General features: G+C 59.5%; 2 protein-coding genes across 3 annotated transcripts in view; both read right to left on the bottom strand.

Annotated features, from left to right (window-relative positions):
* Nucleotides 1-2,573: 2,573 nt before the first annotated feature.
* Nucleotides 2,574-3,621, bottom strand: LOC116833275 (myeloid-associated differentiation marker-like). Its single transcript, XM_032794705.2, has one exon. It carries the CDS (start codon nt 3,532-3,534, stop codon nt 2,659-2,661), a length of 876 nt encoding a protein of 291 aa, XP_032650596.1. The 5' UTR covers nt 3,535-3,621; the 3' UTR covers nt 2,574-2,658.
* A 4,680-nt stretch (nt 3,622-8,301) lies between these two features.
* SEPTIN12 (septin 12) overlaps nt 8,302-19,149 on the bottom strand; it is a 67,374-nt gene continuing 56,526 nt past the window's right edge. The window contains exons 3-11 of one of the 2 annotated variants that reach the window (XR_012656525.1): nt 16,844-16,972; nt 15,922-16,003; nt 15,250-15,387; nt 14,541-14,658; nt 13,367-13,462; nt 13,035-13,131; nt 10,255-10,306; nt 8,725-9,831; nt 8,302-8,541 (exon numbers count right to left, since the gene is read on the bottom strand). Coding sequence is in view for 1 of the 2 variants with exons in the window: in XM_032794702.2 (XP_032650593.1) it covers nt 9,687-9,831; nt 10,255-10,306; nt 13,035-13,131; nt 13,367-13,462; nt 14,541-14,658; nt 15,250-15,387; nt 15,922-16,003; nt 16,844-16,972 (857 nt within the window). In the remaining variant the exon portion in view is untranslated. Of the gene's footprint in view, nt 8,542-8,724; nt 9,832-10,254; nt 10,307-13,034; nt 13,132-13,366; nt 13,463-14,540; nt 14,659-15,249; nt 15,388-15,921; nt 16,004-16,843; nt 16,973-19,149 lie in introns of those variants that run through there. The other variant, XM_032794702.2, reaches the window with a different exon arrangement.

A 19,149-nucleotide genomic window follows, 5' to 3' on the forward strand; every position in this document is an offset into this window, starting at 1 on the left:
AGGAATGTCTAATCGGACTGTTTGGGGGGTTTTGAAGGGGGAGTGTTGGTTGCCAGGCATATTTAACTCCAATGACAAATTAACATTCTGAGGAAAGGCTGCCTTTGCTAAAGATCAACATACTCAGCCCTTCGCTTCTGCTGTGAGAGCTCACACTATATATCCCGGAGACTCCCCCGCCCCTCAGCAAAACCAGGGAGACCAGACCTGACAGTCCTGAGATTTCTAAAGTACAAAACAAGCAGGAAAACTCACTCTCTTGCTCACCCTTTTTGCAATCATAAAGCAGCCAAAAAAAAAAAAAAAGAGCAAAAGTTCCACTTAAAAAAATTCCTTCGCACGTCATCTTTAAGCTTCTGTCCTGGGGAACGAGGAGAGATCGCTCAGGTTTCAGGAAGACTATGTACATCTAGACTACCTGGCGTATCGGCGGGTAGCGATCGATTTCTCGGGGATCAATATATCGCATCTCATCTAGACGTGACATATCGATCCCCGAACGCACTTCCGTCGACTCTGGAACTCCACCAGCATGAACGGTGGTAGCAGAGTCGACAGATGGAGCCGCGGACATTGATCCCGCGCTGTGAGGACAAGAGGAAAATCGATCTAAGATACTTCGACTTCAGTTACGCTATTCACGTAGCTGAAGTTGCGTATCTTAGATCGATACCCTCTTCAGTGTTGACCAGCCCTGCACTGCTTTGGCAGGGGGCACTCACACTGTGTGCATGCTGATGCATTTTTTGCTTACTGAAAAGGAATGGGAAGAAACACGTGTGTGTATTCACACATAGCTGTGCACAGACATGTGCACATATACACACAGAGAGCTTAAAGCCAGGCCCAGTGCCAGCTCCCCTGATTTGACTGCAAGCCTTGCAATGTCAGGGCCGGCTCTACAGTTTTCGCTGCCCCAAGCAGTGGCCGAATTGCCGCCGGACAGCGGGGCAGTCCCTGTGCTCTTAGGGCGGCAGGCACATTTCCGCGGCGGCAGCAATTCGGCAGCAGCTTCTATGTTTAGCTGAAGCCGCCACAGACAGCTATACATAGAAGCTGCTGCCGAATTGCCGCTGCGGCGGAAACACGCTTGCCGCCCTAAGGGCACACAGACTGCCCCCGCTGTCCGGTGGCAATTCGGTGCGCTGCTTTGGGGCGAAAACACGGGGACTGCCGTCCTTGCAGAGTGCCGCCCCAAGCACCAGCTTGGAATGCTGGTGCCTGGAGCCGGCCCTGTGCAATGTTATGTATACACATGTACAGGTTTGCATGAATTTCATTTCATTTTTGCCTCCCAGTTTAGCCCTGTTCTAAATGGCGGCCATCTCCGATCATTATCAGCAGGACTGAAGCCACAGGCTGCCCTCAGCAAGATGGCTGTCATGTCCCTTTGAAACTGCAGGTGAACAAGGGCCTTCAGGTCCCCCAGCAGGAATGGCCATCACCTCCCATTGCTCCTAGTGGGGAAGAAGCAAGGTGCCCCAGGAGTGGGGGTGGCCATGTGTGGGTCAGGCCGGAGAACGTGGAGACCCAGGAATGGGGCTGCCAAAGGGGACAGGGAGGGAACGGTGCGGCACCAGACTAAGCGGATGTGCATGTGACTCAGGCGAATATGGGGAAGTAGAGGGGAGCACGAATGGGGAAGCTGCCTATTAGGTAGGGAGAAGGATAGAATGGCAGCTCCTGTGCCCCAGGGATTGGGAGGGGAAGTGGAGGCCTGGCCGAGCAGTGAGGGTGTCTTTTTGGGTCATGTGTTGCAGGGTGGATTTTGGCCCTAATGGGGCCAGTGAGGGGGAGCTTTCCCGGAAAGGTGAGACCCTCAGAGAGTAGGTAAACACTAGCCAGACTGATCATAAAATAGCCCCACACCATGGGGCTGGCCTTGCCAACGTCACCCGTCTGCAGTCAGCCATTCCTGCCCGCCATGCCCTGCTTGCTGCAGACCCCAGCTTGCTCCCCTCCCCCAGCCCAGCACCCAGCCCTCTAAGCACACACACTGCTGTTTGCATAGCCCCAGCCCTCGAACTTTCATTTCCTGGAGGGAGGGCGGGAGCCCTGCGTGCTGTTTACCTGTCTTCAGACCAGAGTTTGTGGCATAGGAAAGTTTCTCTGAGTCGCAGCAGGCAGCTGCATCACCACACACTAACTAGCCAGGACTTGGTAACCCAGCCTCAGTCCCCTGATGCTCTTTGGGCTTCCAGGGCCCAATCTGGCACATGCTGAAATCAATGCAAAGACTCTCATTGACTTCAGTGGGCTTTGGATTGGGATCTCCCCATTCCTGACCTCCCTGCTCTTCTATGGCTCACTCAGAGGTTGCTGTACACACGGGCAACAGGTAGCATGTTCTGTCTGTGTCCCTCCCTTCCCATCCCATCCCCTACACACATGTCCTGCAAGGAATGCCCTGATTCCCTGCAGCAGCACCTGGGCCCCAGCAGCAGCCACCTGCAGCAGCCGCCAAATCAAATACACACAGAACCCTCTGGTGCATGGACATGCCAATAAAGCAAGGATGTGGGGAAGAAATGCAAAACAGCCGAGACCAAAGCAGCTCTGCCCTGAGCGACGGGCGGCCCCAGTCCATTCCCACCACTTCAGTGCTGATGGCTCCCACTGCAGGCCCGTACCCCCTTGGGTGCGGCTGATCGTGCTCCGTTAGGCTGTCCTGGTCACGAAGACCATCTTGGAGGAGTAGACCAGGTCGACGATGTAGGCGATGAGATTGAAGAAGGTGAGGAAGGTCACGCCCAGCAGTCTGTTCCATGAGCAATCTCTGCCACATGAATTGGGTCTGGGGTTCCCTCTGAAGTTGAAGATGGGCCAGATGATGGCAGCCGTCAGGTACAGGAGCACAGCCACGGCGTTGTAACCCACCAGGACTTTCTCCAAAGGGAAGGGTATGTAGGTGAGACACCGGCCAATGGTGAGGATGATGATGAGCAGCGTGACAATGAAGCAGATGCTGTAGACGGCTATGCACCATTGCTGGCCGGGTTCGATTTTATACGGCTTGGGGTCACTCACTAAGGAGAAGATAAGACAAGCCACATAGGCTTCAAATACCTTCAAGAGGCCAGGGACAGTGGCGAGGAAGCTGCTGATATCTCCAGGCCTGGCTCGGGTCAGCCCAACCTCGATGGAGTAGGCAATGAAGCAGACGCAGGACATGGCTGTAGCTGCTGCCTGATAAGGACAAATGGAGTCAGAGCAAGTGCCGGTGAGGAAGGTGGTAGGGTACATGATGGAGGAGGTGAAGACCATGAGCGCTGCCAGCATGGCGAAGGCACTGGTGAAGTCATCCCAGGACAGTGGCAGCTTCTCAGAAAAGCCAAACAGCTCCACCACCACGATCAGAACAGACACGATGAAGCAGAAGCACCAGGTGAACATGCACCAGGCCCCATAGGGTCCTTTGAAGTCAGTCGAAGCGGCCACCAGACTGAAGGCCGTGCAGGACAGGAAGATCTCAAAGAACCGGACAATCCCCACAGGGGTGATCAAGGAGCGGAAATTCAGCTCAATGACTGGCATGATGCCCTTGGCACGACAGAACCCCAGCAACCTGTGCCAACCGCAGCAGCCTCTGCCTCTCAAACTGCAGAGCCAGGCGGGAAGGCAAGGAATTCAGGCACCCTCGCCCACAAAGCTTAGCCCAGGCTGGCAAGCGCTGAGCGTGAAGGGCTGGAGCAGGTCTGGAAGCCTGTATTGTTAGAAAAGAGTGCGCGGTGCCAATCTTGGGTACAGCCTACCTGGCTGGCTCTCAGCACCGCCCAAGTCGAGTACCAGGGAGAGCAGATGCAATTGGAGTTTGCTCTTATCTGGGCCAAGGGGGTGGGCCCCTGGTCCAGGGAGACGGAGCTAGGGAGGAAACACTTAATAAAATGGCTGATTATCCTACACTCTGCCTGAGCCCAGCCTGGAGCGAGCAGGAAGCTCTCCCTCAGCTCTCTGCCTTGCACTGTCCCCACCCATCCTCCAACACTGCACAATGCTGGATGTGAAGGGCTTCTTTGGCATCGAGGCGGCTGGCTGCCTGGCCCGCTCCTGGAGCTGAATTCCAGGAGGTGCCCCTGTGCTCGCTCAGCCTCTCACTCAGGGCAGGGCAGCAGCAGAGTAGATCATTAACAGGGGAGCTGGTTAAAGAGCAACTCATGGTGTCCTGCAGCTGGCTGGTTCCTGGAAACTCTGTAACTAGATCACCTGCCCCCTCCACTCAGACTGTCATGCTCCAAAGCATCTGTCCATGCAGACTCACTCCTCACTGAGCCTGCTGCCCCTCGGCCCCATGGGGTCCATCACACCTGGGCGAGGTGTGTGTACACGGGGGCTACAGGGCTGATTCTGATTTCACCCATGCTGGTGTAAATGAGAAGGCACTGCAATGAAGTCAACAGGGCTACACCACTGCAAAGCTGGGGCCAGGGAGAATGTCAGTGGTGCACACTGGCTGCTCACCTGAGTGCTTCCCCCCGAGCCGGTTCCCCTGAGCCGGGCTAGCAGCCAGCAGCCCATGTGCTTACCTTCTCTCTGTAAAGCAAAGGGGGGGGGCCGTGCATGCTGGGAGGTTCCCACCTGCGCTGAAGGGAGGTGGAGACAGCGTGAGGCTGTGTTAAAGCCTGTGGCCCTCAGAGAACGGGAGGTGCCATCCAGGAATGTGAAAACAGCTGGTGTTCTTTGCAGCTGGATGTGCTTGAGGCCAGAGGTGCTGCCAATCCAGGGCTTGAGCCTGCAGCTGGCTCCATGCAGGTGCCAGGGGTTGTGGGTGCAGGAACGGGGCCCTGGGGAGCGTGTGGCAGGAGGCTGGTTGATGCAGTAGCTGTTCCAGGTGAGACTGAGGAGGTTCAGGCGGAGGAGTGGCCCTAGAGGATTCAGCCCTGGAGCAATCCAGGCTGAGCTGGTGCTGACTGGCCCTCATTTATCACCCTTGGGAGAGCTCCTTGGCTCTTCTCCTCCTGCACTTTCATTGCAGGGCTAGGCCTAGGGCTGCTGGGGTTTTCCCCCCCCCCCCCTCCACCACTTGTAATCCCATTTAGTAAGAACTAGCAGGATGGGGCCTATTGCCTCAGCTACTGGACAGGGGCTGTGAGTTGGGCGAGGACCCCATTAATCCTTCAGCAGCAGCTTTGGCAGTGATGTGAAAGGAAACCTGGCCCGAGCTGAGCTGTGCTGAGCTGGGAACGACTTTTTGCATAACTTAGTGCCTCCGGCGCTTCACGCTCCTTTGGACTTTGGCCCGAGAGCCTGACACGCCAGCTCCTTGTGGGGGAAACAGCCTTTGCTGCAGGAGGCTACCCTTTGGCGCACTCTGTCTGTAGGTTTGGTTTGCTCAGTGCTACTTGATGAACTTTGTTCCTCACAGCAGAGCAGGTTCCTTCTGGCTGCTCCCTGTGTCCCAGTGGAGAAGGGATTACGAGACAGCTCTTGCGATTGAAGCACAGGCCTGGGTGCAGGACTCCTGGGTTCCACTCGCTTGCCCTCCACCCCATCCACATCCCGGGAGTTCCGAGCTGGTGCATTATAGCATTGCTTGGCTCTGTCAAATACCTGTTGTGTTCCACCCCAGAGGTGGCTGCATTTCACTGCCAGATGAAGGGATTCAGGTGATGTTTGCACATGCTGTGGTGTGGGCAATGCTACAGAGTGGGCAAGGTTATTGTGTTTGGGTTCCTCAGGGGTGGGGGGGTGGTAAAGGAGGCAGAGGAGGAGAGCAGCATGCTCCAGGCACAGGCAGTGGCATGTAAAATCTCCACCAATCCTGGGGACTCAGTGCTTGGGTGACCAGTTTGGGCACGTGGGGCCTGATTTCCAGAGGGGGGCCATGTGGCTGTGGCTTGCCTTGCTATCAAGCTGCAGGTAAGGTACTCAGCCCCACTGAAAATCAGATGCAGGGGGTCACACATGGGCCTCCCCAAATCAGTGGCTGTAGTATTCCTGGGTGGGAGCTCTCTCTGGCTAGGGGAGATGGAGACAGCTAGTGAGCAGAGGGGCCCATGGCTCCTAGCACCTCTCCTCAGCAGGGGCTAGTCCCCGGCCGGCACACTGCTGGGAATGAGGAGCAGGCCAGGTGGGGGCGCAGGGCCAGACTCCTTCTCAGCTGTTTGCAAAGGATTAATGGGGCCTGCCAGAGTCCCTGGAGGCTGGACAGTGTGGTGACCGGAGAGAAGAGGTCGGTGCTACGCCCAGAGCTGGGAATGTGGAGGAGCCCAGCTCTGTAAAGGGTCTCACTGCACTGGATGAAGGGAATGGCAGGATCCAGGTACTACCTCCTGCTGGCTAGTGGATTCAGCCCCTGGGAAGGGGTAGCCCAATTTTCCAGATAGACAACCCAGGTCCAAGGGGATGAAGCCCCTTGCTAAGGCCACCCAGCCGGGCTGAGGCCAAGCCAGGGACTGTTGCTTGGTGCCAGACTGAGCTGGAGTTTTCCTCTCTCCAGTGAGCAAACAAGCTGTGCAGGGGCAGACTTCACACTGGTCTGCGTGTTAACTGGCTTATCAGCATTGTGGGCCAGCCCCACGCTAGGACCCAACCCAGAGTGGGGATCCCAGGCCATCTTCACCTGCGAATGGTGGTGCAGAGTCTTACACCCTCCCTCCTGGGGATCTCCTCTAGCCCTGGGGTGGTCCCTTGCTGTACAGGGCTATGGGCCCTGTTGGAAGCCCAGCCCATTCCCCACAGCAGGCTGCGCAGTGGCTGGAGCAGGAGATCCCTACCATGCTCCCAGTGACCCTGTGCCGCTCTTGTACTCAGGGGGAGTGGCCGGGGCTGAGCTGGTGTTTTTATGCCCTGGCAACTAGTCTGCAGTATTTTATAGTCTTTAGCAACCAGTGATCGGCAGTGAAATGGGCCTGTAGCATGAGCAAAGAGGAGCGCTGGCAAAGGAGTGGTGAGACCACTTGGGGAGCTCACAGCACATGCCCCTGCAGCAACATTCAGTCCCAGCTCCTGGCCAGCCCTAAATGGACAGGGGGGTTGGGGGCAGGCTCTGCAGAGCCCCGCAGAGCATGTTAAGAGCTGTCAGGCAATGCAGGGAGCTGCCCTCCATCCCACCCCTAGACAGACAGGCCCTGCGTGGAGCTCTGCATTGCCGGCTTACATGTACCACGCCAGCTATCCAGTACCCACCCCAAGGGCTCTGCTCTCAGCTGGAGACTCTAGGGCAATTATCCCAGAGCCAATGCTTTCGACCTGCTTCCCTTACTAGCCTCAATTACAAGTGCTGGCAGGGGGCGGAGAGCAGAGCCTTGCAGCCAGAGGGGCCAGCCTGCAAGGGTTGGGTTTGGATTGGTCTGCTCACTCCTCCTGCCTGGGGGGTCGGGGCAGCGGCAGCTGCGTGTTCAGCTCCTGCCAGCTGCCACCAACTCGCTGCGTCGGTGTCCTGCGGAGTGAGTGTGCTGAGGAGCTCGCAGCACCCACAGTGCAGCAGGGGGAAGCCGGCAGGAGGGGGGCATGCAGCAGCCTGCTGCGCTGACCCCATGGGCAAGGCAGCTGGGGATGGTTCATGGGTACGGGGTGAGGGGAGCCCCCACTGGGCTGAGCCCCAAAGACAAGGGGGCAGAGGCAGTGGTGTGAGAGGGTCAGGGCCAGGTGTGAAAAGGACTTGACTCAGTCTTGGGCTGGGTGCAGTCAGCTGTGCCCGAGCAGACCTCTAGGAGGGTGGGGCTAGGGAGCAGGGTGGGGGAGTGGCCCAGGGGCGATGGCGGGAGGGCACTGTGGAGGGGCTGGCAGGGTGGGGGAGTGGCCCAGGGGAGTTGGCTGGAGGGTCCTGTGGAGGGGCTGGCAGGGTGAGGGAGTGGCCCAGGGGAGCTGGCTGGACGGCCCAGTGGAGAAAGCAGCTGGCAGAGTGGGCCGCTCTGGGCTGGCCAGGGCACAGCCCCAGCTGACTGGTGATGATTCCTCCATCCCTGCGAGGGGCTGGCTGCAGCCTTCCCTGTTGGGCTCCAAGCTCAGTCTCCAGGCACTTGGCTTCTTGGGGAGCTTAGTCTGGCCTGATGCTCCAGGCAGAGCACAGCTGGGTTTGCGGCGGGTGGGGACTCCCTGCTGGAAGGAGCCTCATAATCCCACTGCTCATTCCCTGTCAGTGGCAATGGCTCAGGATCCTCAGGCCTCTTTAGCCTCTAGCCCCCATCTGGGGGAGGCTGAGGGTCCTGGCGGGGAAGGGGCTCCAATCGGGGATGGGTCAGGCGTATATGCACCAGGTGGCTGCAGGAAGGGGACACTGGCTGAAGCGCTGTACATGGGCCCCAGGAAGGAGCAACTCTGCACTGCCTCCTTCCCTGTGAGGGGATGAACAGGCACCAGGCCAAGGCTGCAGGGGGATCTCTAATGTGTGACCAGAGCCTCCAGCGATAGAACGAGCCCCAGCCCCAGCCCCAGCCCCAGCCCCAGCCGTACAGAGGACAGTAAATGGCTAAGCCCCGCCCTGTGGGCTGGGGGGGATTTCCCTGTGACACCCCTCGCTCCTCCCACTGCCCAGCGCTCAGCCCTAGCCCTGGACCTCCCACCAATGCCTCTCCCCTGGCTGGAGCAGCCTGCATCCATCTCCTCGCCCCCCCCCCCCCCCCNCGGTTGGGCCTCCGTCCCCCTCTGCTGTCCCCCAAATCTTAGCACTGCCCATCCCACCTTTTCCCTACTCTCATAGGCAGCTACAGGCTCTAGCCCACGTTATAGGTAAAACCGTGTTATATCGAACTTGCTTTGATCCATTGGAGTGCGCAGCCCTGCCCCCCCCCCCCCCCCCCCCCCCGGCTTTTCCCAGCCCACACTGCTGGCGGCTCTGCCCAAGGGGCAGTCGGTTGGGCCTCCGTCCCCCTCTGCTGTCCCCCAAATCTTAGCACTGCCCATCCCACCTTTTCCCTACTCTCATAGGCAGCTACAGGCTCTAGCCCTCTGTAGGATGGATCAGAACCCTTAGAGGAATTCCACTGGGCTGTCCCCTAAGGGCATGGGAGAGGCTGCTTGGGTACCTCCACCTCCCAGAGCTTCACTCATCCCCCAGCAGGAAGGGCTGGCTCTGCCTCGCCAGCCCCAGGGCTCCCTCTGCCCCACAGCACACGGGGCGGTGTTCTACTCCAGTTGTCCCTCATGGGAGATACAGGCGCTGGGCCTCCCGAAGGAGCTGGAGGCTCAGGGCAGCAGCCCAGGTGGGGAAGATCAGGAGGTGAAGCTGTTCTCAGCAGCGCAGGCCTGAGGCTGCCCCCGTCCTGGGGGCAATGGCATGAAGTGGGAAAGGCCTGTGCCTCCACGCGGGTGCTGCTTGGGTCTCGGGGGGTCAGGCCCACTGGCTCGACTGTGCCTCTGTGGTAGGGCAGGGCTCTCTCCAGAACTGGGGTGTGCTTGTCGGGGAGCAGCGGTGCAGGGGGTGCGTGTGCCAGGAACCTATGAGCTCTATGAAAAGTCACCAAGGGGGATGGGTATGGGGGAAGCAGGAGGAACAGATGGGGAGCAGTGGGGGCCCTCGAGGCAGCACCCGGCACAGCCCCCCAGGACTCGTTCTTTGCTTAAGGCTGTTGCATGGCAGGAAGGTTTTGGTGCATCGGCAGAGACGGTGCCTAGCCCAGCACTAGGGCACTTGGGCAGGGCAGTGAGAACGGAAGAGCTCTGTCCAGGGGGTGGGATCTCAGCTCCTCCTCACCTCAGCCAGTCTGTGGGCGCTATCTGGGAGGAGGACACCCTGCTCTCCCTGCTCAGAGGTTGCTCTCCACCTCGTCCTTCCCCAGCAGCCCGTTGATGGGGCTCAGCACCAGCAGGTTGCTCTCGTTGAGCCGCTGCACGCGGTAGCTCTCGTAGTGCACGTTGTGAGTGATGTCCTTGAGATCCTGCAGGTGGGACCTGGGGCAGGTGGAGAGCGAGAGGCAGGGGGTAAAGGGGCAGGAAGACCAGCTCCAGCCAGGCCCTGGGCCCTGCAGCCTGAGGGCCCCAAACAGGCTAAGCATGTGCTGTAAAAGCCATCCCACTATGAGGGGCAGAACCTTGCTGCCATCCCCCTCTCTCCAGAAGCACCACCCCCTCTGCCAGTCCCCTAAGGGCTGCTCTCACTGTGCCATGGCTTCCCCTCCAGGACCCCAGCCCAATCCTGCACTTCCTGCTCAGTGACCCAACTCCTGTGGTTTTCCCTGGGAGTGGAGAGTGCTGAGCCCTGCACAGGGATGGGCTCCAAGCAGGGGCCAGGCCCTCCCCAACCCCACCCTGTGTGCCTTGGGCTGTACCCCTCTCCTTGCACGTTAGGGGGGCGGGCCCAGGTGGGCATCTCACCGGATGAGCAGGTCTCGGAGCAGGGGGAATTCGCAGTGTGCTGGGTTCTCCACTGAAAAACAAGACAGATGAGATGTAGCCCTACTGGAGGGATTCAGATACATAAGGAATGCAGTCAAAGCCACTCTGGTCAGAGCAGCACCCCATGTCCTGCCACCTTGGCTTTTAACTGCATCTTGTCCACTCTGTCTTTTACTGGGAGACTAGACCCTGCCCCAGGAGGATCCAGGAGCCTTTCACTCCTGCTGGGGAGCTGCAAGGAGGCAGGTGGTCACTAGGGGGCAGCAGGCTCTCATGTATGTGCATTGGGTAAATGGCAGCGGGGACATGCAGGCAGCTGCAATCTCACCAGAACAGCAGCAGCCCTGTGTTCAAAAGAGCAGCCCAACTCCAGGGCACCGAGTCCAGGCAGCGGCCTAAGCGTGGTGCTCTATGAGGCCTGCCCCAATGGAGTGGACACAGCAACGGGACCCCAACGAGTGCTGCGGGGGGACCCAGGAACAGCCCTGGTTTGCACGTGTCTGGGGGTTGCACGTGTGTGCGTACGTGGAGGCGTGTTGGTGGGGCTGCTCCCAGGGACAGCTATGTGTCCAGTGGTGTTCAGAGACGTTGCATGTCCAGTGAGAGTCTGGGTATGTGAGTGCCAGGGAGTGCTCACTGTGTGTGCACATACGGGCTTGTGGGGGAGCCCTGCGATAATACAAATAAATACACATTAGCACACGTATGACGGCTGCACATGGGTATACAGGCTTGGAATCCCTGCTGACAAACACCTGTCAGGGAGGGTCTAGGTTTACTTGGTCCTGCCTCAGCGCAGGGGGCTAGACTAATCGACCGCTCGAGTTCCCTTCCACCCCATGTCTGTCATATTCCATGTGTGTCCCTGTGCAATTCCACATCCAGAGCGCATGCCTAGGGGTTCATGTGTGTCAGCGCGGCTTTGCATGGGTGTGGGAGTGCCAGACCAGCTCCAGCAGCCCCCCTGCAGCCGTGCCAGTCCCCTCCACGCACGGTGAGATGCTGGTGAGTCTCCCTCTGGCACGGAGCACAGCCAGGTAGCAGCTGGGAGCCTTCAGCCAGCATTCAGATGGGTTACCTGGCAGCGCCGTGGCTGCCTTTGATAAATGAAGAGGCCCTTGGTAACGCGCTCCAGAGGGGCTCTTCCCAAGCCCCAGCTGACCCCCAGCACCAGCCAGGCGCAGGTGCAAGGACTCACAGGGGGAAAGGACTTAAGGCTACAGTGACTGCTTGGGATGTGGGGGAGGATGGATAGGCCCGCTGCTCAGACTGCAGGAACACGGCCATGGCAGGGCACCACAGTGTCCCTGCCTGGGGACGAGGTCCATAGATCCCTGCACACCCAGGAGGTTGGGGGTCTGGGAAGAAGGCTGCATCTCCAGTGGTGACTCTCCACGCGGTGCTGGAGGAAAGCTAACATATAATGGGCCACGTTCTGCGCTAGTGTCATTCTGACTAGTTTAGAGGGGTGACTCGAGTGCAGTGTACTGTCCTGTGAGCGAGGGATGGGCTAGGTGCTGCACACGCTTCACTCCAGCTCTGTCAACAGGCTCTCAGCAGAGCCTGCGGATCCCCGGTGCTCAGGGAGCAGCACAGCTCCAGAGTGGAGTGGGCAGGGCCCAGACAGGCTCCAGCTCCCTACTGGGCCTGTGGGTCTCTTGGGGAGGAGCTCTCAGCTGCACTGGCTGCAGCAGTGCTCAGGGGAGGGCTGGCTCGGGAGGATGCCTGCTTGCTGCACTTCCCAGGCCCCGCGTGTCAGGTTTATTGCAGCCCAGGTGTGATGCCGGGAGGGGCGCTTGCTGCAGGAGCCAGGTATCACAGCGGCCTGGCAGATCGCTGGGAGCGAGAGGTGAAGGCAGTGGCGCGATCGCAGCTCCACCCCACAGATGCTGGGCAGAGCCAGTGCTGGGGACTCCAGCGTTACAGGAGTGGAAGGGGGCTCAGCACAGGGGCAGTCCTAGAGCAAACACGGAGTGTCAGAGCTCCGGGGAGGGTCCCGGCTGCCTGGCACTCTGCCCACTGCCCTAACACATGCAGGCCTCAGGGCGGGGGCTGAAGAGCTTGACTGGGGATGGGCAGGCAGGATGGGCCAGTCTGAACCTTTGCCCCACACTCTGGGGTTCTAAGAAGTTTGAGCACCTTTCCTTAACCCTCTGCCACTCCTTCCTCCCCAGTGCAAGCCCCGGGGGAGGGCAGGACCAGAAACCCTCAATACCAAGGGCTAGGCTTGTTGCTGCTGAGTTCCCCCAACCTGAGCCGTTGCTCACTGCTGGGTCGCAGCCTACTCTCAGGACCAAAGGAAACCTTCTGGCCTGGAGGAGGAGCTGGCCTGGAAAGGCGGCCCATTCAGTGCGCCCGAGAAGGAGCTGGGAGGACAACCAGAGCTGGCTTTGGACACAAGGGCACCACTGGGCACAGGGCTCCAGAAGCCTGTCCAAAACAGCAGGGGCAGGGAGTGCAGATGCAAGCGGAGCAGTATGTCGAGGAACCCAACTCCACCACGGTGCAACCAGGCCCCTGGCTGGGGCGCATCTGCGTGGGGCAGTGGATCTACCAGCCCGAGGCTCAGGAACTCTCCAAACCCTCCGTCCACAGACCAGCCACTACAGGGGGACAGAGCCAGTGGTAGCGGGGGTCTACTGGGAGCTGGGCAGCTGGGGGACAGGATCCATATCAACACAAGGAGCACCCAGCTGCCGTCTCTGCTCAGGATGGGGAACCCGGAGCTGCACCCCACCCATGTTCGAGCGACCTATTACCTTCAATGATCCCCCACTTGGTCTTGCGGCCCAGGACCCTCTTGCCGTTCACCTGATGCTCCTTGTCCGCTCCCACCACCGCAAAGGGGATTTTGTCCTGGATGGGAAGTGGGGACAGAGTCACTGTAGAACTGGAACAGGCCCACCTCTCCAATCAGTGAGCCCTGGCACCACCACTCGGGGGCAGGCTCCCTCCTCAGCACTGCTGTCACTGCTCAGCACAGCTGCCCATCTGCCTGTCCCAGCCAGAGAGGGACACAGAGCATCCCACGGCAGCTGGTCACAGCCCAGCTCAGCTCTTCCCCTCACACACCCAGCCTCCCAGCACTCACTCGAATTTTATTATTCAATATCCTGTCGTCTGAGTTGTCATCAAAATCCTCCTGGGGATAGACGCTGATGCCATGGGCCTTCAAGTCCTTCTGGATCTGCAGGAGACAGTGCCTGTGAAATCGCTCTGTGCTAGCAATGGAGTTGGCTACCGTTCATCCTAAGGCCCTCAAGAGAGTATATAATCTCTCCTACCACTGAAATGTGGCCACATCTGGGGTGGAGTGGGGCACCTGTTAAACAGCACGCAGCAACACTACCTATGTGCTTAGAACCCTGTATCCAACTGACTCGCATGGGGGGATTTCAGGTGGGCAGGGGTCATTGCAGGAGCTGATATTGGCTGGGACACTGAGGTTAACCCCCTTACTGGGGTGTCAGATGCCATGACTGTGACGCAGTAGGGAGCAGGGTGGATTGACCTGGGAATGTCTGCATGGGGGATGGGAGAACAGGGGATGACTTTAGGTGAGGGAGGGTACCTGAGCCTGTAACCTGAGCCAGGAAGGGGGGTGGGGCGAGTCAACACCTTTGGCCGGGAAACTGGACAAAGGGAGAGGGGGAAAGAGAGCCTGCTGGAGGAGTGTTTGGTTTCAGTTTTGGGCTGGCTAGGAAGAGGCAGGGAACCCCAAGTCTGGGATCTAAAATCCTTGTCCCCCAGAGGGACCTGGCTGGGAGGTCCTGGTTGTACCTACAAGCCCTGCTTGGGACCGTGTTCCTGTTGTCTAATAAACCTTCTGTTTTACTGGCTGGCTGAGAGTCACGGTGAATCGCAGGAAGTGGGGGGTGCAGGGCTCTGACTCCCCCACACTCCATGACAGTGACCTTGAGCTGCTGCCTCCTCCTACTTTCCTCTCTGTCCCTGATGTGCCTCTGCTCAGCTGGGGGGAGAAGAGACACAGAAGTCTTGCCGCAAGAGACGCGTGGGCTCTTGGGCTGCCCTGGCCCTATTGGAGACCACCCAGCTGTTTGGGGGAATCTTACCCAGCCCGGCCCTCGGTGCTGGGTCCATGCCCAGTCCCTTTAACATCGCTCAGCCCCCAGCCCACCTGAGAGGCACCTCAAGCCATGCTGCCTGGCCCCCAAGGGCTCTGGGGTTCCCATGCACAGCTGCACTGGCCTGCCCTCCTCCCAGATGAGGTAAGAGCTGCATCTCTCCCTTCCGAGGCCCCTCACCCTTTTCTTGAACTCGGCCCGTTCCTCCAGGGTCAGGGTGTCTGCCTTGGCGATCACTGGCACCACGTTGACGATCTTACTCAGCCGCCTCATGAACTCCAGATCCAAGGGACGCAGCCTGAGAAGGAAAAGCCCTAGGTGTTCAACATGGCCAGAGGGGGGCGCTGGCACAACAAGATTGGAGACCCTCCATGCTCATGCTGCTTTCCCTGCCTTCCCCCAGACATCGGCCCCACCCTGGCAGACTGGGGCAGAGACAGCCAGCCACTGCCTTCAGACCAGTGGCACCATCAGGTGTCCAGAGCAGAGAGGCCAATGGGAATGGAGAGTCCAGTCCTCTAGCGACTGACAGCAGCAGCAGCGAGGTGAGTTCACCCACACAGCCCTAGCTGTGGGGCTGACTCAGAGGGGGCCACTGAGATGGGCAGCAGGGGGCCAGCCGAGACGTGGACTCTCCTTCGCTAGGAACTGGCCCAAGATGGATTCACACGCCACACACTGGCCCCCAGCCAGCTGAGCTGGTTACGGCCCCAGCTGGAGGAAAGCTGGCTTCCTCATCCCACTAGCAGCTCCATGAGCCAGCCAATCCCTTGCAAAGGGCTCAGGCTGCCCCTCCCAACCCCTGGGAGAGGTCAGCCTAGCAGGGCATTTGGGTAGCTAGGCAGGGGACTGGGCACTCAGGAGTGGGCAGAGACTGATCACAGCTCACCAGTGGCCAGTGGGTGGCACGAAGTACACACAGCTGTGGACCCTGGTGTCCGGGATCTTCCGTTTGCGGCTGATGAGGATCTCCTCTCTCAGGTACTTCTCGTACTGCTCGTTGATGTACTTGATGATGGGGTCCCAGCTGGGTGATGGGAGAGGAGACAAGAGACTATCACTCACATCCCCTAGGCACACTGCACACACAGGAACTGTCCCACCCACCACTGAAAGGCAGCCACCTCTGGGGAGGAGACCAGCACCAGCACACAGCAGAAGGCGCTCAGATCTGACAGCATGGCATAAACCCTTCGGCAAGGTGGGGTTGCAGGAAGGGGGTGGTGTTTTAACCAAATCCCTAACTCTTACAGAAGTGTCCCAAGAGCTTTGGTGTTCCCACAGAGCAAAGAAGAGCTGGGTTTTAGGGTCTCCTCTGAAACCCCCCACAGTAACTGCCTGGAGCTCAATGGATCTAGCTCACGCAGCTGAAAGGCAGAATCCGCAGTGCCAGAGTGTGACCCTCTGGTGCCAGGGTGTCATGTTATTACCAACCAGCTGCTCATACTAAGCCTTCCCTGGTGCCCCTCCTTCTATGGCCGGCCCCTGGCCAGCAGTGCTGGGCTCCCTCCTGCCCCGCTCACATTGCCCTTGGGGTCCCCAGAACTGGACGAGAACCTACCAGTTTTCGTTGTTGATCTGGTCGCCGAACCCCGGCGTGTCTGTCACAGTCAGCTTCATCTTCACGCCCTTCTCTTCAATAACTAGTGGGGGCAGAGGGTACAAGGTCACAGAGGTGCTCCAGGAGTCCCCTGACCCCCCGTTGGGCATCTCTCGCATAGCCCCTCCCCAGCTCCTGCTGGCTTCCCACTGCTCTCTGGGCACACTCCGCTTGGGCATTTGCCCGGACACATGCAGCAGAGTGCTCCAGGCCTGGAACTAGCAGCTATGGGGGCTGGGGAGGGATCTTGGTGACTGCCTAGCACCTGAGGCACAGTGTGGGGAATCCATCCACTAGGCTCGCTCAGGCCAGGGGGCAGCAGCAACGGCCCTGCGGGCACCCTGGCAGGCCAGGCTGGGGGGAGGGGACGATGGGGCCAGATCCTTCCCCCAGTGAAGTCAATGGAAGCTCTGCCGTGGTCAGGGAATTGTCCCCATGCCTGCTGAGCTCTCACTCCCCTGCCTGGAGCTAAGGGGCAGGAGCCATGGGCAGGCTGGGCTTCCCCTGGGGGGGTCGCTCTTGGGACAGGAGGCAGCCAAGCCAGAGGCTCGCAAAGGAGCCTCTGTTTCCCAGGGCAGCAGGCGCTTCTGAAATTCTTGAGAAGAGACTAGCGAGCTCCAGCCGGCCAGGGATGGCAGGGTGGGCTGGGGCCCATGGAGGGAGGGCGGGGCCTTGCTGGGCCCAAAGAGTCCACTCTGCGGCTCCTGGGGGGAAGGATCCAAGGTGATGCCAGGACTGGCAGAAGGATGGGGGAGGGGGTCATGGTGGGATATCTGGGCAGAGGGGGGGCTACACAAGGGCTCCTGGAGAGCTGGATGTCATGGGGGGTGAGGAAGGGGTCCTTCCCACAGCTCCTGGACAGCTGAGGAGCAGGGGACCTTACCGTGGGTGACGGACTGCAGCTGCACTGTCTTTGGGATGCGCTCCTCGTAGTCGGGGCCTGTGGGTTTCTGGCTCACCTTCGACTTGAAGAGGGTGTTCACCATTGTTGACTTTCCCAGGCCACTCTGCCCTGCACGGAGATAGAGAGAGCGAGCCGGGTGGATGGGCATGTGGGATCCAGGACACACTCCCCTGCCTGGCCAAACTGGCCACTCCATCTCCTCCACCCCACCCCATCTCTCTACTGAGCTCGTGGAGCATTGCTGAGCAGCAGAAGAGGCAACAGACAGCAGGCAGGAGATGGAGGGGCCTCTGGTCCTCAGACATGGGGCTGCAGGGTCAGCAGGGCACAAGCTTGGTTCACTCACTAATGGGGGGACGCCACGACCAGCCTGCCCCATCCCCTCCCCAGGTCCCGGTTTGGAAAGCACCAGCCACTGCTCGCTTCCCCTTCTCTCTTCCCCTGCCTTGGCTTTGTGCTGCAACCCTTCAGCGATTAGCTCAGTAGCACCCCAGGCCCCCCAAGATGTCCTGGTGTCTAAGGTAGCCTAGCCCCCATCTCCCTCGACAGCCCCACATACCCCCAGGGATCCAAAAATCCAGATGTCCCAGCGCTCCCACCTGGGCAGTTTTATTGCTGTTTTCTTAGACTCCCCATGTGTTAGCAAATGCAGATGGCAGGTGTGCCCCCCCGTCGCTGTTGGAGACCCTCATGGGGCGACCAGCGACCCCAGCTGGCCCTGTATGTCATTGCAAGTGGGAAGTCTAACCCGGGGAGGTGGCTAGCCGACAGTCCCTGCTGTACTGGGAGGCTGGGCTGGTGCAGCCCCAGTGCCCGGATCCTATCTCTCTCGGGGTCACAGGTGGTTTAAAGAACATTCTTCCCCGGAGTGTCAGTAACACAGAGCAGAAGCGAGCCGGCGGGGGATTCTGCGCTGGAGGGCGGGGCTCGCAGCCAGACCCCTCGGAAGGAGAAGTGAAAGTGACCAGCATACAGAAGGGGAGTCATTGCAAGAGTCCATCTAGCCCCAAACACTGTATCCACCTCTCACTCTTCTGCTTCTGTGGTTGGGGTCCTGAGAACAGCAGGAGCTGATGTTCCCCGTGCCCCAGCTGGCCACCCACCCACCTGCCCACTTGACTCTCAAGCCCGCTGTACGTTCCTCCCAGGGCTTAGGACAGCCCAGCAGGTGTCCAGTCCCCGTCCTACATCCCACCATTGCCTCCCTGTGCAGGACCCTTCGAACAGCCCTGCACCCCCCTCTTTCCCTGGCTACAGCTTTCCCCCGAGGCTCCAGCTCTCATCTTTGTGACCCTTCCAGAGTGGGGGCCCAGGAGGGGGCTGGAATCAGTTACGCGCTCCAGTGCTGGGGCAGCTGTTGGATTGCAAGTGCAGGGTGAATTAGCCTGAAGGGATGAAGCCCACACGAGCAGTGGGGCTGCTTCTTCCAGGGCTGGTCGTTCACCATAAACAAACACTACCGGCACAGGAGATCAGTGTGCCAGCACCAGTGCTCACTGAGCCCCCGGCACCACTGAACCTGCAGGCCAGCCTGGCTTTCCCCAGCTATAGCCAGGCCCCTTTCCCAGCTGGCTCAGCCCTTACGCAGGGGTAACACTGCAACCAGAGGGCATGGTGGGGAACCATGCGCTGCCATCACGTCTCACCTCCAAGACACAACTGCAGGCAATGCCTCCTGGCAGGATTCCTCCTCCTGCCCCAGCTGTGTGCAGATGGGAGGGGGATTCCATCGCTGATGTGCTTTGCTAGGGGCACTCGACACACACAGGGTGTGTGAGAGGAGAGCAGGGATGAGCCTGCACATGGTTGGGGTTTGTACACATAAGGGACAGGCATGCAAGCAGGGTGGGATCTGTATGCATGTGGCATATGTGCACATACAGGCAGGGTTTGCACAGAATGGGCTTTGCACGCATGGGACAGCAGTTGGAGGGGCGAGGTGTGTACAGGGTAGGGTCTGCAGATGTAGGAGGGGGTGGGTGTGCACGAAGGCAGGCATTTGCACATGGAAGAAGGGGTGGGGGTGTGTACAGGCTGGCAGATAGAGGAGGAGTGGGTGTGCACACAGAGGAAGAGGTGAGGGTGTGTACAGGGTGTGGTGTGCAGATGGAGGAGGGCTGGGTGTGCACACAGGATGGGGGTTTGCACAGGGAGGAAGGGGTGGGTGTGTGTACAGGGTGGCAGATGGAGGAGGGGTGGGTGTACACAGGGAGGAAGGGATGGGGGTGTGTACAGGGTGGCAGATGGAGGAGGGCTGGGTGTGCACAGGGAGGAAGGGATGGGGG

Source organism: Chelonoidis abingdonii, chromosome 9, assembly GCF_003597395.2.
Source record: "Chelonoidis abingdonii isolate Lonesome George chromosome 9, CheloAbing_2.0, whole genome shotgun sequence".
Taxonomy (NCBI): domain Eukaryota; kingdom Metazoa; phylum Chordata; order Testudines; family Testudinidae; genus Chelonoidis; species Chelonoidis abingdonii.

What these genes read in the sequence shown, in the direction of transcription:
- LOC116833275 (XM_032794705.2), bottom strand. Translation starts at nt 3,534, where the DNA reads ATGCCAGTCATTGAGCTGAATTTCCGCTCCTTGATCACCCCTGTGGGG.